At 48.4% G+C, this 15,778-nt stretch overlaps 1 protein-coding gene and 1 long non-coding RNA gene across 2 annotated transcripts; one reads left to right on the forward strand and one right to left on the reverse strand.

The window, feature by feature from the left end:
* Nucleotides 1–755: 755 nt before the first annotated feature.
* LOC130586861 (uncharacterized) lies at nucleotides 756–5,285 on the forward strand. Its single transcript, XR_008966726.1, has 3 exons — nucleotides 756–1,932; nucleotides 2,503–2,538; nucleotides 3,498–5,285. It is a non-coding gene; the product is annotated as an uncharacterized LOC130586861 (long non-coding RNA).
* Nucleotides 3,293–14,041, reverse strand: GALM (galactose mutarotase). The gene is made up of 8 exons (XM_057387775.1): nucleotides 13,716–14,041; nucleotides 13,113–13,267; nucleotides 10,269–10,475; nucleotides 8,760–8,841; nucleotides 7,706–7,847; nucleotides 7,440–7,614; nucleotides 6,846–6,954; nucleotides 3,293–3,535 (listed from the first exon to the last, which is right to left on the reverse strand). The coding sequence occupies exons 1-7, from the start codon at nucleotides 13,909–13,911 to the stop codon at nucleotides 6,877–6,879; spliced, it is 1,035 nt and encodes a 344-aa protein (XP_057243758.1). The 5' UTR covers nucleotides 13,912–14,041; the 3' UTR covers nucleotides 3,293–3,535; nucleotides 6,846–6,876.
* Nucleotides 14,042–15,778: the final 1,737 nt, after the last annotated feature.

Below are 15,778 nucleotides of genomic sequence, written 5' to 3' on the forward strand. Positions count from 1 at the left end.
GCAGTGCAGAAGATTGTTCTTCCTCTTTTTATTCTTTTGCACACCACTAACATCTGGGTCCCTGTAGTCATCAGAAATCCTGGTCTGATCAGGTTGTGTTAACAGCTAGCAAATGTAGAATTAATCTGAAGAGTTCCATTTTCTTTGTGTAGCACACACACGATTGTGGATCCTTCCCACAGTGAAAGCAGGATGCCCTTCCAGTGGTTTTAATGCCTCAATGTCTGCAGCCAGACGGGTCCTGAAGGGCTTGCTGGTTCTCTGAGCATTACAGCTGCAATTCCAGCTCTGTTGAATATCAGCATCAGTCTGCAGGAACTGATTTTAATTTGAGATAAACACCTGTCAGAATTATTTTGTGCCTATAAATGTGTCACAAGAGTAATAATCAAATTTTAAAGGAACACAGGATGTCCTTTGTTGTCTTAAACTTTATTTGATAGTAAGTGCAGCCTGTGGTTCTTTGAGCCTGTCTAATTCATTGTCCTGGCAGCAGGGCTGACTGGATGTCCTGGTAAGAACAAGAGTAAATGAAGTTCTGCTCTGGAAGTGGAGCTGCTTATGGCCCTGTGCCTGCTGTGCTGGTTTTAATGGCTTTTCTTTGAAACAAGTAACATAACAGCTGTGAAGAAACAGAAACACAGGGTAGCTTTAGCTGAAGGGAGCAGGTGGAAAAGCCACAGCCGCAGGTGGCGTTTGCTGAGGATGGAACAGCAAGCAGTGATGGGAATTTTAGGGAAAAGGAGCAATGAAGAACAAGAACAGAAACTAACACAAATTGTCCAGAAGCTAGTAAAGAGAGAAGCAGGTTCCCCAAGGCAGTAGAGCAGTGGCTTTCACTGACTGGGTACACTTCCCTATATGTGGTTAAACCACATTGATTCTTGGTGCTGGTTGTTCCAACATGACTTAATCGTGGCTGATCACTGCTCACTGTCAGTGATGGGCAGGAAACAGCTACAGTCAGCAGACTTAAAGAGAAAAACATTTTGATTTTCCCACCATTGTTTTCTCTTTTTAGTATTTGGGTGGTTTTCTGAGGGGTAAAGGATACTTGCAGTGAAATTTCTAGACTATTGTGTGACACTTTCCAATGTAAATTGGGATTGACTGAGACGTAGAAGTTAAAAGATGTACAACTAGACAGAAATGGCAAAATAACAGTGCTTAAGCAATTGGAAGATGGTATCTTAACAGAAAAGTCCAAGAAATGCATTGCAGCCAGAGACAGGCTCTGGATTCATGAGGAATACAGACTGAATAAAGACTGTGTAATATTTGCTGGTCTGACAGTGTCACAACACGCATCTGGAAGTTGTTGTGGAAAGCCTTGGATGTGGAATGTAGAACACTTCCTTGGGGGACCTGAAAATTTCAGTGAGGCTTTCAGGCAGTGTTAGTGTTGTTTTGGTGTAGCAGTCTCACAACGACTGACACTATTCACATCTTTTTCATAAGGATGAAGTTCAAACATTAAAAAAAATACTTCAAGCGAGTAGAGATATTTATGATGAACTTCGCAGAGAAAATACTTGTAGGAGTCTGCTGTCTGCTGCTGTAGTGGCAGGTGTCACTGAAGCCTAGTAAAACCTGCAAGGTTATTAGCTCTGTAAAAATACTGGTCAGGATCTGGGTTGTTCTTGTGTTCATGCCACCTGCATCAGCAAACACTGGTCATCAGCCAGGGACCAAAGTGCAGAGCAGGATGTGCAGCATCCAGTTAAAAAGATCTCTTTTGAAACTTAACCAGCACAGCCCTGGAAGCTTGCAGGGTTCTGTGTATTCAGCATCACAGCTCTCATCTACTGAGAGTGAATCCTGCAGTCCCAAATGTGGGAACCTGCTGGCTCTCAGTTTCCCTGCTTGAGCTGTTTTTTCTTGTTGCAGGTCTAGGTCTCATGGCAGATCAAAGTCTGGCTCGCCGGCTAAGAGGTGAGCACACACACATAAAGCCTGCAGTAGATTTAGATTTGTGTGATTAACAGAGCCTGGTCCTTTAGAAAAATATCCCCAAACGTGGATCCCCAGCCAATCTGTGATGTGACAGAAATTATGACATTTCCTCTGCAGCTCTTTGGAATGTGTTCCTTACCTGTCTGATTGTTTTCATTAACTCCTTGTAGTTTCCAACATAGTACTAATTTTTTGTGCCTTTGTGCTCAGTTCTGTTAAATATTTCTAGCCATCACATAAAAGAGCTTGAGCTTTGTTAATGCTTTTCATAAAACAGCAGGAATCTGGTGATGTTGCTTTCCTCAAAGCCTCACCTCTCTCAGTACCACCCCTTGTTCTTCTGTTTGCTGAAAAGGTTGCTTAAAATTCACCTCCATGTTAAAGGAATGGAGAATCCCTATCGGAGTAAAAGTTGAAATGAAAACTTATAATTGGAAAGACCTTCTGGCTCAATTCCTATAATTCCATTGCTTTCTGATAGGATTTTTTTTTTAATATAAAAGCTGCATTTGACATTTAACCTGCATTAACAATGTTCTGTTTTGACAGCCGATCAAAGTCCCGGTCACCATCTCCAAAGAGAAGGTACGTTGGTCTCCCTACAAATAGCATAGACTCTGTAGAGCTGGCATTTTAGTGTCTGCACTAAATAGTATATCCTGAGGAGTTCCACTGCTGCTTGTAGGAAAATACTGGAGAGGTATTTTGCTGAGATCCCTTTAACAGCAATAATGTTGTGGTTGTGGCTTTCTACATGGTAATATGTTTATGTGGTAATAAATCCTCAGGATTATATAGCAGTGTCTTGTCTTTGTCTGCTTCSCTGTTCATTTTGGTTCACTGACAGTTTTATTGCACAGAATGATGAGCTTAAAGCACAGAATAAATATGGGAATCAATTTGCAGTCTCATTAAAAGCTACATTGCTGTTGGGGAAGGTAGAGTGGAGTAAGCTGCCACAGCAATCAGGAATGGGAAATCAAGCCTGTTATGTTCACTGCTGTTAGATTATCTTTTTCTTTCCCAGTAAGTCAGTAAATAGTTTTCTCTCAGTGCATATGCACAGAGAGAAATGTGTAGAATACGTGTAGTGACAGAACCAGCAGCATTTTCCCCTTAATTAGAATTCTTTAATAGTTCATTTTTACAACTTAAGTGTCAGACAGTCACCAGGGCATCAATAAGTGCTCATAAGCTGAGTGATCACCATGATGGGTTTTGACAAGCTGCTGTATCACAAGAGTGAAGAAGTATCTTGCCCCTCTGGAGGTCACTATAAGTAATACCCTTTAGATGACCTCACAGTGATCTCATTACAAAAAAAAAAAAAAAAAAAAAACCAAACCCAAAACCAAAACAGTAAAGGAAGAAAGTATTATCTCCAAATCATCAGTGTGTTAACTTCTTCCATAGTGATTGGTTACTTTATTAAAAAACAGTGCTTAAAGGGAGCCAGAGTCTAGGTATAATCCTGTTGTTTTTTCCTGTATTCATGATTCCCAGACAACTACTGGCATGTTAATTGTGGATTCTTTTCCTTTCAGCCGTTCACCATCAGGAAGCCCTCAAAGAAGTGCAAGTCCTGAAAGAATGGATTAAAGTTATGAAGTTAATCTTTTAGGAAGAAAGTTATTTTGCTTACATTATTATAAGGGATTTTGTGGTGTCTTTGTAAATGTAAGAATGTAGATAGAAGAGTATATCAACTAAAATTTGGCATGATCTCGGTCTTCTGAGTTAGTCACACCAATAGACTAGCACAGGTCTCTTTTTATTGTACGAATTAACTTCCTGTGATATGAAAATGTGGGACTTTTTTATTGGCACATTGAAATAAAATGTGTATTTTTAACTAAAACTTCTCTGTAGTAACCCTGCTGCTTCTGTTAATGTTTGGGTAATTTTAGCTGTGTGCCATGTAATGTGGATGAAAAATGTCTAAAATGGGAACCACTAATCCCAGCGGTGTCTTCTCAAGGTAGTCACTTTTCACGTTTACTGTTGAATGGTCTTTGGTGAAAGGATCAGTTCCTGCTTTCCTTGAAATGGAATGTAAAATCCATCTCTGTTTGCAGATGGAAAAAAATTTGCATCTGCCCTTTTCGTTCCTTGATATTTAGTGGGCTTTCTTTTTTCTGTCTGATCTGCTTATTCTGCAAAGCTCATTCTCTGGTGTTTGACTGTTGCTACCAAATGCCCCAAAAATCTAAGGATAAACTTTCCTCCAAAACACATCTTTTAATCAAATAACATCTGCAGAAACCTCTAAAGGTAATAGAAGTCATTAATAACTTGACAATTGCTACTTTCACTTGTTGCATTTTTTAGTTCTTTAGGCTACTGATACAAAGAAAACTTGTAAAAATGTCTCAAGGCRGATTTTCCTTTTTTGAGGGAAGATCCTTAAAGTGAAAGATTCTCAGCTGACCTCAGGAGTTCTAACCTGCTTCACAGAAACTGGTATGGTTGTAAAGCACCCATATCCTGGAGATGGCTTTGTTGAATGATGCCAATTTCTTACAGCAAATATACAACCTGCAGGTTTAATTATTTGTGTATAGATGTGTCAAACTCTTGTGTTTGTCCTCATTGTGTATGAAAGAATTGCATGATAAGGCACTTGGACACAGATCACAGCAAAGGACTGGCAACAGTATTGGCCTCTGAAAAACTGGTAGGCAGAGGGGAGAAAAGGTGGTGGGGTGGTTTCTGGGTTTAGCTATGTAGGAGAAATAAAGGCCAGTTTCAGCAGTAAATAAGCACTGAAATGGAAAGGGAGGCATTCTTGGGCTTCTCATTGAATCTACAGTGGTAGTTCACTGTGTAACCACAGCTGAACGGTTTAAATAAACAAAGTGACAAAATGGACTTGGTTACACCTGCGGTAACCCATGATTTTCAAGAAACAGGTTTCCTGTTAACAATGACAGCATGGAGCTTTTCCAGYGGATGAGTCTACAGTCAGCTCCTGAACGTGCTGTTTTGCTGCAGCATCTTCTGGCCTTTATGCCTGGTCCTCACTGCTGTGGTGCTTGCTGTGCCTGGTTCCTCACTGGGGCTCACCATGGCCATCAGTGTCCAGGTGGATTCTGGCCACACATTAAATCCCACCGCTGCCACAGCGGGGAAGCAGGGCTGACACAAATGTTACCCTGCAGCGATTTAGCCCAAATGCCTGAAGCCTGTGAAACGTGTTTGGAATATTTTACTGGTTGTGCATTGTGTACCTGGTGAGAGGCACACGTACGCCACTGCTCTGGAATTTCATCACCTTTTCTTTTCTGTACTCTCAAGGCAAACTTGCTCCACAATAAACCTGCAGACTGACACGACAGCTCTACTGGTACCTGTTTTTCAGTATCCAGAGACACTGGAAGACTGAGCAGAAGAGCCTGGGGTTGCTGTAGGGGGGTGGGGTTTCTCTAAACGCAGATGTAGTGAGAACCTGAGCCAGGAGCAGGGCTGTGCTGGTGGGACAGCTATTCTGAAGGACAGCCAGCACTTATAAGGTGCAGAGGGGGAGCAGTGGCAAAGCTGGCATCTGTGCAGTTGTGCTGCCCAAAATTGAGGGTGGCTGTGCTGCCTTCCCTCAGCTTGTTATCACCCTTGGAGACTGCAGCTGCAGCTCTCGGCTGAGTTGGTAGAATTTCACCACAAGCCCCAGACAGTGTGAGCAGTTGGAAAAGATTCCCTAACAGGGGTGTGTTGTGTGAGTGGTGCTGCTGTGACCCTGTGCCTCTGGGCAGGGTGTGCACCCCCCAGCATGGCTGGGGATGGGGGCAAGGGGATGTGTATCTGAGGTGTCCAGTGTGTGGGCAAACTCTGCTCTCATGGGGGAAGTGGGGTTCCCAGGTTTGCAGCCTGGTGTTCCCTGCTACAGGGCTTTGTTCTCCAAGGGTACACCCCTCACAGACAATATGACCACTACTGTGAGTGTCTGTGGGCTCCAGGCATGGCAGGAGAGTAGCGGGGCGCTTCTTTGGGTGTCAGGGTGGCAGAACTGACTGCAAGAGATCTGCCACATTTGTGAGCCCAATGGCCAGGCACTTCCACTGGGGGCAAGAACATTCCTGCAGCTCAGCAGCCAAGGAATTAGCTGAAGTGCTGCAGGCCCTGGGTGCAGCAGCAAGGCAGAATTTGGGATATGGCTCCTGATACATGGACTATGTTCCTGTTGCCCTGGGGAGTGGACTATCAGCTGCCTAATAGGATGGTGCTGTCATACCCCAGCTTGTGCCAATTGTTTTGAAGCTTCAGAAATGTAAAGGTTTTCATCAGACATTTCCCTGATGCAGGGTTTTGGGAGATTTCATGTGGAAACACARCATTAAGATGGTTTTTCTCCTGCAGTTGTATGTTCAGGACTAAATGAGTGTGCCCACCTCACTTCAGCAACCAAGGCAGGGCATAGGAGTCTAAGCAGAGGATCCAGGGCAGCCAGCTGGGATAATCCCAGCACACTGTCCTCCTCAAAGCTRTCCTGCACCAGCACTGCACACCATTTAGAGAGAGCACTTTGCTGGAAATAGCAGATGTTGTAACGAACAACCACAAGGGCAGTAGCCTTTCCACATGCTCCACATGAATATTACCAGATRTTCCTCTGCTGTAGCTGGAGCTGTGACATGCTGTGCCCCTAAACAAGGTGTTTTCAGTGTGTTTTTACTGCAARACAAAACAAATGCCAAGGGTGAGAGGCGGAACAGAGTGTGAGAGCTTTGCGCAGACCAGACAGCAGCAGAGGTGGTGATAGGAATTAAAGCCAGCAGAAACCACAGGTTAAAACCACAGAGGAGGAAAAAGGCTCCCACATCGGATGCATTACCCAGGGTAGTTGGAAACTCTGTTTGGCACCTGGCATGATTTCTGGCTCAGCTGYTGGAAGCACTTACCCCTCTCAGTGGCTGGAGTCAACAGCCCTTCTCAAGCAGTGCTGAACACGAGCCACGTGGTGTGGTTGTATTCCTCACCCGGCTGCAGCAGGACATTGGGGAAGTGGGGCTGGGAAGAGATAGCAGCACATCAGTGGCTGTRAGTGCATTCCATGGGACCAGAAAGTGTGGCTGCATCCCTTTGGTCTTCCCAAGGCATAGTCCCACAGCTCTCCCCAGCCATTTCCAGCAGCAGTGTGTAACCACCCTCCACTTGCCAGTGGGCTGAGTGGGTGAGTCCTCCCACTGGTTAAACTCAGGCCATGAGGAATGAGATTTAATGAGATTTAASAGTATGTGGCAAAGCCCCAGTGGGGTCATCTGCTCTAGACCCCACACCTTTGGGAGCTGGGCTGCACAGGGCTAGTCCCTGCCATGCTGTCTGACCCCTGTTTAAAGCTACGGTGTGCTTCCTGCCTCACCTCTGGTGTCTACAGTGTCCCCATTCAAACACTCTCTTTCTACATGTAATGCCCCAGAGACATGGAGGGTGGTGGGGGTTCAGTGCCCTGTCACAGGACCCAGTAGCCCCTGGGAGGGGAATGGACAGCTCACCTTGTTGACAGCATCGGGCCAGTTCTGGGTTTCCAGGCAGAAAGCCGAGTGCTTGGGGTACGTGACAGCACCTTTGCCCTTCAGGGAGCCATCCAGGTTGTTCCCSGTGTAAAACTGGATGCCAGGCTGGGTGGTGTGAACCTCCATGGTCCTGCCRCTGGGCGGGTGGAAAACCCTGCAGAGATGCCAGTGGGGGATGTCACGGGACTGGCTGCATGGACACCCCATGGTCCAGGGGTGGGGACTCCTGCCAAGGCCCAGCCTACCTGGCTACAAGGCGTCGGTCCTGCCCCTGATGCAGGCAGAAGTTGTGGTCGAAGCCATCAAGGTGAAACTTCTGCAAGTGCTTCCCCAGCTCCACGGGCTGCCGGAGATCGAATCCGGTACCCTGCACGGCGGCCACCTCCCCTAAGCAAGGAGAACAACGGGCTCAGCTACTCACCCACACGCCAGCAAACCCTACCTTGTCCCCCAGCTGCTCTTAACAGGGACAAAGCACAGACAAGGAGCAAGAAAATGCACCAAAATTTGTATATGTACAAACCAAACATTTCACTTATCTTTGTTAAGACCTGCTGTGGAAATACAGTGTCCTGTGGGAAAGCAGCAAGAACAGCCCTTGGACATACTAAACACAGTGCAAAACACTGTGCAAAGTCACTCCAACCCAAAGGTGAGGGGGTTTGCATGAGGGGCAGAAAAACACCTTGAAAAAACAATGAAACCATTCCTATTCAGGCACTTACATAAAATACAGTAGGCATTGCAGACACGGAGTATGTCCTCAATAATTGCACAAACCTTATCTTCATCTCAGGATTAAGACTACAGGCACAAGAGGGAACTGCAAAAGGCAGGGGTAGCAAGGTGGCCACAGCTAAGATGTGAAACAGCTCCATGGTGAAAGCAGGGAGAAGGACCCTGGGCTGGGTATGGCCCTAAGCTCTTCCCCTGCTTGTGCACAAGCACGGCACACGAGGCTGAGCAAAAGCCACCTGGACCAGGGAATCCATTCCTCCACGTGCCACAAGGAGCTTTTCTCCTGGATGGACCCACATCCCAGCCTCACATCCCATATACCTCTGGCCCCATTTCCTGCTGCTCCTGCCTGCTCCCTGGGGCTGGTGATGGCTCCAGTTAGCAGGACCCATCTCTGCCCACCCTGCTCAGGTGCAGTGGGACTGTGCCCAGTGGTGAGGGCCCCCCTGTGCCTGGGGTCCCTTGGGTTGCTGGCGTGTCCCCCTTGCCAGTGCTGCTCCCCACACCCACAAACATCACTCAGAAAGACCATCTCCTCCTTGTGCCACATGCACCACCCACCAGTTGGGATCTTGGTGTCGTCSACAGGCAGGTAGGAATCTGCTCCAATGGAGATCTCGTGGTCATAGACATCCCGGGATCCCTGCAGGAGGATGGGAAATGCTGGGATTCTTGTTGCAGCCACTGTTGAAGCAGCCCTAAGCACACTTAGGAAGTGACAGTCTACAGTGGGGCTYCAGCTGATCTGGCAGTGCCAGATCCTGGCCCTCATTTCCATCTTGACCCTGGGCACAGGACAAAGGTTCTGGCACAGGCAAAAACCTGCAYGGGTCCTAAGAGCTGTAAATCCCCCAGGGATGAGACCTTCAGTCTGTGCTTGTCCCTCACCAAGCACTACCACCCTGCAGAGTGACAAGCCAAAACATGCTGGGTACTGAGCACACAGCAGCAGAGAAAAGGAGAAGGAAGCAAGCAAGAGGAAATGCAACCCGTCCTCTTGTCTCATCTGCATTGCTGCAGGGGTGCGCTGTTCCTCCTCTTCCACAGCCTCAGGAATGCTAACAGGGAACCTGCTGAGCTGGAAGGGGAGCAGACTCAAAGCTGAGCCTTCAGGTCACAATCTAATCTGAGCAGCAATTTCATGCCCAAAGGTCTCTTGTTCCTCTGGAACACGCCAGAGTTGCACACTGCAGGTGTTGGTATCAGTGCACCTCTGGGAGTACCAGCAGAGGCTACACCAACAACTGCAGAGCCATTACCAGGGAGCAGCTTGGGCACAGCTCCTGCTCAGAGGGGCTGGGCTGGCTCTCACTAACACTGCCAAGGGCCTTTGTCTSACATCCAAGTGTGACTGCACTGTACCATCCTATTGCTCTGCTCAAAACCACCTTATTTCCCAGYTCCTTTTCTTCCAAGCCCAGTTACAAACAAGGGGAGACTAAAACACAGCTACAATTTGTTGTCCATGTGGTTGACAGGACCCTGTACAGGTGTGTGAGAGCCCTCTACAACCTTGTTACTCTGCAATCCTGGCCATCTCACATTCCCTTTCCATGATGTTTCTTCTGCCCATTTTGACCTGGGTAATTTGGTGCTGGCACTACAGGTCCTGATCTCAGCTTCACCACCCTCTCAGAAGCGCCAACAGAGCACTGCTAAGAAATGCCAGGCCACCATTAGGGCATGCCAGCTCTGCACCTCCTCTGTAATCTTCCCAAGGGACCAGGGGAGATTGAAACTCTCCCATTATGCACAAAAGGAGAGCCAACATTGTCAACAGGAAGTCTCTGTTCAGGAAGAGAGAGACAACTCGTCCTCAGTTGAGGTCTCTGTGATTCAGTCCTGTCCCTGCATGCAGCCCATGACACACAGAGAAAACCCTCATTGCTGTGTCCCCAAAACCATGATGTGTCCCCAGGCCAGCATGCTGGTCTCAATGATCACCCTATGAGTCCACAAGTTTTCTTCTCCTGCACAGTGTGTCTCCATGAGGTCCCCATCTCAGTGGAAAGCTTTTTCCCTGATGGTGGTCTTGGCTGACCAAGATCAGGCTGACCTCCCCACACTTACCTGCCCTGCCAGGTTGAAGTATGCATGGTTTGTCAGGCTGATGGGGGTTGTCTTGCTGGTCTGGGCCTGGTAGTTGATGGCCAGCTCCCTGCCACTGAGTGTGTATGTCACCCAGACTTTCAGGTCTCCAGGATAACCCTCCTCGCCATCAGGGCTGAGCCTGAAGAAGCGGACGCCGTTCGGGAGCACCTGGGGGCTCCAGAGAACCTGCAAGGAGCATGGTGTTAGTGGGACAGGAATGGGAACATGGTGTTAGTGGGACAGGAATGGGAACATGGTTAGTGGGACAGGAATGGGAACATGGTGTTAGTGGGACAGAAATGGGAACATGGTGTTAGTGGAAGAGGAATGGGAACATGGTGCCCTTCTCTACTGCCCTTGGCTGGGCTAAACCCAGGCACAGAAGGCATGCAAGGGATGTTGCATTGAAACAGAGGCTTTTTCAACCACCTTTTGAAAGAAAACACAAGCACCAGCCTGSCCTTGGTCAGCCAGGACCACCAGCAGGGAACAAGTTTTCCAATGAGCAGCCAAATGAATGAGGCAATTTGGCAGTTTGATGGGAGGTCACACTAGGACCTCCTGCTCAGGGGTTGGGGTTGGGTTAAGTGGTACTGGATGTGTTGTCAGACACATCCCAAGAGCTCTTGTCCCTGCTAGAGACCAGCACCAGTGCTCTGCTTGGAGCCAAACACACTAGCAAGGGAAGCAAGCCAGCACACTGTTCAGACTGTCCATCTGTCCAGACAGTCTGTTTGAGCCTGGYCACAGGCATTTTGCTGAGGATGGATGTGCAGCAAGAGGCTCTCTGGAGCTTCACATCTCCCTAAGGAATAGTAACTGTCTAATCAAAATGGGCAGATTCAGGAACAGGCCAGATAATGCTGTTGAGTTGATCCCTCTCATGTACTACACAGAAATGATCAACATGGGGCACGGTCAAAAGCTAACATTTGCACCAAACAAGGGACCTGAGGGTGCCAAACAAACCTGGCTACAGAGTAGGGCCTCCTGCACAGTGTGCAATTTCACTGCAGCAAGGATGCTGCTGTTTTGTAAACACGAGTGTCTCTTTAAGTRCTTTGAAGAAAAGCTATTAAAGTCCAGGAAGCATACAGGTACCGCTATTTTTTTAAAGAGAATTATTTTTTAAAGTCCCCCAGCAGTGTGGTCAGATACTGCTGCCCTGTAAGTGSRGCTGCAAGCTGCTSTCACCACACCAGGCACCGACCGCAGCACTGATGTCTACAAGATCAGGAAAAACACAAAAGATGACCAAGATAATCACAGCCACATGCCAGCGTGTCTCTTCTATGTTAGGGCTGACCAGTWGGGGCTCACTGTCTCTGAACAGTGACTTTTCCCTGACTGGAGGAGCTCTTGGGCACCAAGTGTGCCCTTGAGCACACAAAACTCTGGCCAGAGGACAGAAAACTCTGGTTGGAAGATGTCACTACCTTGTCCCTAGCAAGCTGGTGAGCATTCAGCAAGCAAGGTGAAGAAGCAGAAGAAGAGACCACATCCCCTACCTGCAGAAGACAGTCTGGAAGCCCTGGGTGYAAAGAAATGCATGTTCTCAGCTCCAGTCACAGGGTTCAGGTGCATAAAGAAACTTTAAACCAAGCAWATTGTCCTCTTTGGAGGTACAACAGCCAAGCTACCCCAGTACTCCCTTCTTCTAAGGCTGTTRAGGAGCATTTCATCCCAACCTGAGGCCAGTTCACACTACAATTTTTTTTCCAGACACCGTGGCTTTTGTCCCATCAGTCTGGATTCCTTTCAAGAAATAAAACATTAACCCAGGAAAGCAGCTGCACCAGCACATACAGGTTTCTTGAAGAAAATAGCTGATCAGATACTTGGTGGTTACAGATACACTTGATCTGACAGAGCCCAAGGCTTCAGGAAAGCAGAGACTTCTGAGCCTGTTCTGCAATCAAGCAGGGTTATCAGCAAGGCTATCAGAGATCCTCCACTGCTCTTACCACCTGCACCACAAGTATCTGACTTRAGCAGCAGCTCTTGGGAGGAGATGGAAAAGGTTGAGTGCCCTCGGGCCAGGGAAAAGTCGTAGGGGAGGGTTGGGGAGGAGACACCATGATCCTGGATCCTGGGGCATTTTGCAGGCCTGATCTAATCCCCCACTGCTGAGAGTCAGGCTCTGGGGGTGCTGTCACAGAATGAAAGTGTCACCCAAGGGGGCAGTGCAACAACTGCACAGAACCTGCAGCACCACCCTGCTCTCCCCTTACTAGGAAGTGCTGTCACAAGCAAGAACAATGATAAGTTTCTGCAAACTCATGTTCTTCTGACTCTGGGAGGAGCTATGGGCAGGTAACACCCTTGAAACCTCAGGTGGAAATGAGTCTGCGTGGACAGACCACTGCTCCCAGGAAACTTTCTTTGGGCGCTGGCACAACTCCATGACAGATCCCAGGGTGGTGCAGCTGGTTCCTGGGAGAGAGCCTCCACTGCTCCTGAGGCTGGGTCCTCACTGCCATGTCCCAACCCAGGCTCTGCACAAGCAGCACCTTTCACACAACAATGCTGTCAGAACTGGGGTCATGAGGCCGCAGGGCTGCAGTCACGCAGAGGAAGCACAGCAACCCTCTGCACGACATCCAAGGATGACATAAGTGAGCCCTGCAAACACAGGCAAAGACAAGACAACCCAGCAGCTYGCAGGAACTATCTCACTTCCCCCTGTTCTTGCACTCACAGCACTTTCTGAGCTGATTCAAGTCAGTAACCACCACAAAATGCTACAGGGTTCAGGAGTAAAGACATCACATCCTCCTGCCACAACCCCACAGACTGTGTGCTGCAGGACACTGGGATTGTCACCTTGTCAAATCCCTTGGCTCCTCCATGCAGGCTGTTTGGCCCGTTGTTGATGAACAGCTGATACTCCTKCCCATCCAGGGTGAACCTCCCATTYGCAATCCTGTTGGCRACACGGCCTACSACAGCACCGAAGAAMGGGTGCTTCCTCGTGTAACCTGGCCAGAGAAACAGCACACGGTTAAACAGAACCATTGGAACGGGAGGGGTGGTCTCCAGGAGCACTTATGGACTCAGAGCTGCCTCTCTCTGCTTCCCTCCAGGACTGAGTAGATGACTGCAGTCCCAGTGTTTCCCAGCTCATTAGTGGAGCACTTCTTTGATTCTTTGCAGATTCACAGAAAAGGCCTCTGTCACTGCCAGACAAAGAGTGACGCAGAGCTGCCCCATCAGAGTGGCACATTGCCACCGGTGTCCCTGTTCCACATCTACCACTGAGCTCAGGAGAGACAGCAGGAGCTGTATCTTTTCAGCCCATGATTTCGGAGGAGGGGGGCGGGCCTTACAGGCAGATCACAGTGTGGTAATACATCAGTAAAGGCTAGTTAATTTGCCTGACTGTGGTTTTAAAATTTTTTTTTTCCCAAGAAACAGATTTAGACCCACCTTCTAAAGTATCAAATCCTAGGACAACATCTGAAAACTGCCCATCCCTGTCTTTTGTCTCCAGAGTGGTGATGATACACCCAAAAGACAGGATCTCCACTCTCACGCTGTCCGACTGCAAGACGAACTTCTCCACCTCTCCGCCTCCCTCCTCCGGAGGCATCCGCCCGAACGCCTCTCTCCGCACCGTTGTCATCGCTTCCTAAAACCCGGCCCCAGGCACCTCCGGCGGGAGCCGCAGCCCKGTCCGGCAAGGACGCTCAGGAGGAAGAAGCAATGGCGGCGGGAGCGGAGCACTCCCAGCTCCAAAGGGCAGCCAGAATAACCCTCGGCCGCCTCCCGCGCGGGGCGGAGCCGCGCCGTGCCCGGCGGAGCGGAGCGCTGGGCACCCCGGGGCTGTCACCGAGGGGCAGCAGCGTCCGGGAGGTGGCCGGGGGGCAGCGGGAAGGATGCGGGGGGCAGCGGGAAGGATGCCGAAGGGAGGGAGCGAAACTGAGGGCTCTGCCGGGCCGGGTAGTGCAGCCGCCGGCTCGCAAGTTCGGGGGCCAAAGCATCGCCGCCGCCGGCTCCTCTCGCCCATTTCCATCACACAACGACTTTCACGGCCCGTGCAAAGCGTGGCCTGACAAAACGCTGTTTTCTCCCCTTGTGTCCTCCCTGAGCCTCTCCACAAGAGGCACAAGGCAGCACCTGCTGTTGGTGCTATAAATCAGGCTCGGGGCATTTTCTGGACAGTGCATTGTTATTCTCAAAGCTGTGCCTGTGACCCGGACTCCTAATGACTAAAAATCATCATCTTTTGAAATACCGACTCCTACAGGCATTTTCAGTCTGCAGAGAAAGCCCCAGCAACAACGAAGTAATGTATATGCACATATTTGACCTCTCTAGAAAGGCTCAAGTGCCAGGCAAGGAGAACCTCACTACAATTTGATATGGATCCATTTTCAAAATTTGTCCAAAGAACCAGTAACTCCCACCAAAAGATTTCAATCAGCAAACCAGTGGTTGCTAAATATTAATTTGCAGCACAGCCGTCATCTTTTAACAAGACCAACTACAAATTCCAAGCTGACATAGAAACAAAACCTCCCACCTGGGGCTGAGCAGAGATGGTTTGGAAACCTGCACTTTTTTGTGCTGCAATGACTGGTTTTGTGTTTCCTTCTGGACCTTCACAAAAACAACATTTGAAGCAAACACACCTTTTTTTCTGCTCATCAATATCACTTACCATATGAAACAGGACAGGGAGCAGCCCAAACTTTGGAGCAGGAGGGCTCCTGATGGGTGGATGGATGGATGGATGGATGGATGGATGGATGGATGGATGGATGGATGGATGGATGGATGGATGGATGGATGGATGGATGGATGGATGGATGGATGGATGAGAAGTCAGTCTCATTTATGTGATTCATGGAGTGTTTTCATGTGCAGGACATTCTCAGAAGCTCTCTCCTTAGCACCTCAGCTTCCTCAACACCTCTCTTACTGTGCTTCTCCAGACACAGGAAGCATTTCTGCTCTGCAAAGACAAGATTTCATTACGCTGTGGGGATCTTAACACAACAGGAGCTGCCATTTTGATTTACTTCTCTGGTTTGCAGCAGAGAAGATCCAGATTCAACCCTTTGTCTGATGTAACAGTCATGAATACTGATTTTCTCACTTCTCTTCACAGATGCAAGACCACTTGAGCCCCAGTGGCCATCTAAGGCTKTGTGGTTGCAAAAGCAATACCAAAGACAGCTCTGTTCATGAACYAGCCACAGAATTTTCAACCTGGCAGGCAAACTAGAAAAGAAACCAGYTTGCACAAGCCTGAATCCTGCAGGAAACAGAAAGGAGCAATGTCAGCTTCAGGATTTGAGCTGGTTATTCCAAGAGTCCTGCTTGATAACTTTGAGGATTCCTCATGGCTCACCTTTGCATGCATCCTGCCCCTTTGGGGAATGGGGAAGGTGGACAAGGCAGAGGGGCAGGATACAAACAAGTTGTGATCAACATCACACCACACTGGATTTTCTTTTTAGTTATTCATTCCTATTTTTAAGAAAGTG

The sequence above is a fragment of the Malurus melanocephalus genome, unplaced genomic scaffold (genome assembly GCF_030028575.1).
Source record: "Malurus melanocephalus ecotype Western Australia unplaced genomic scaffold, MMel_1.1 scaffold_1367, whole genome shotgun sequence".
Classification (NCBI taxonomy): Eukaryota; Metazoa; Chordata; class Aves; order Passeriformes; family Maluridae; genus Malurus; species Malurus melanocephalus.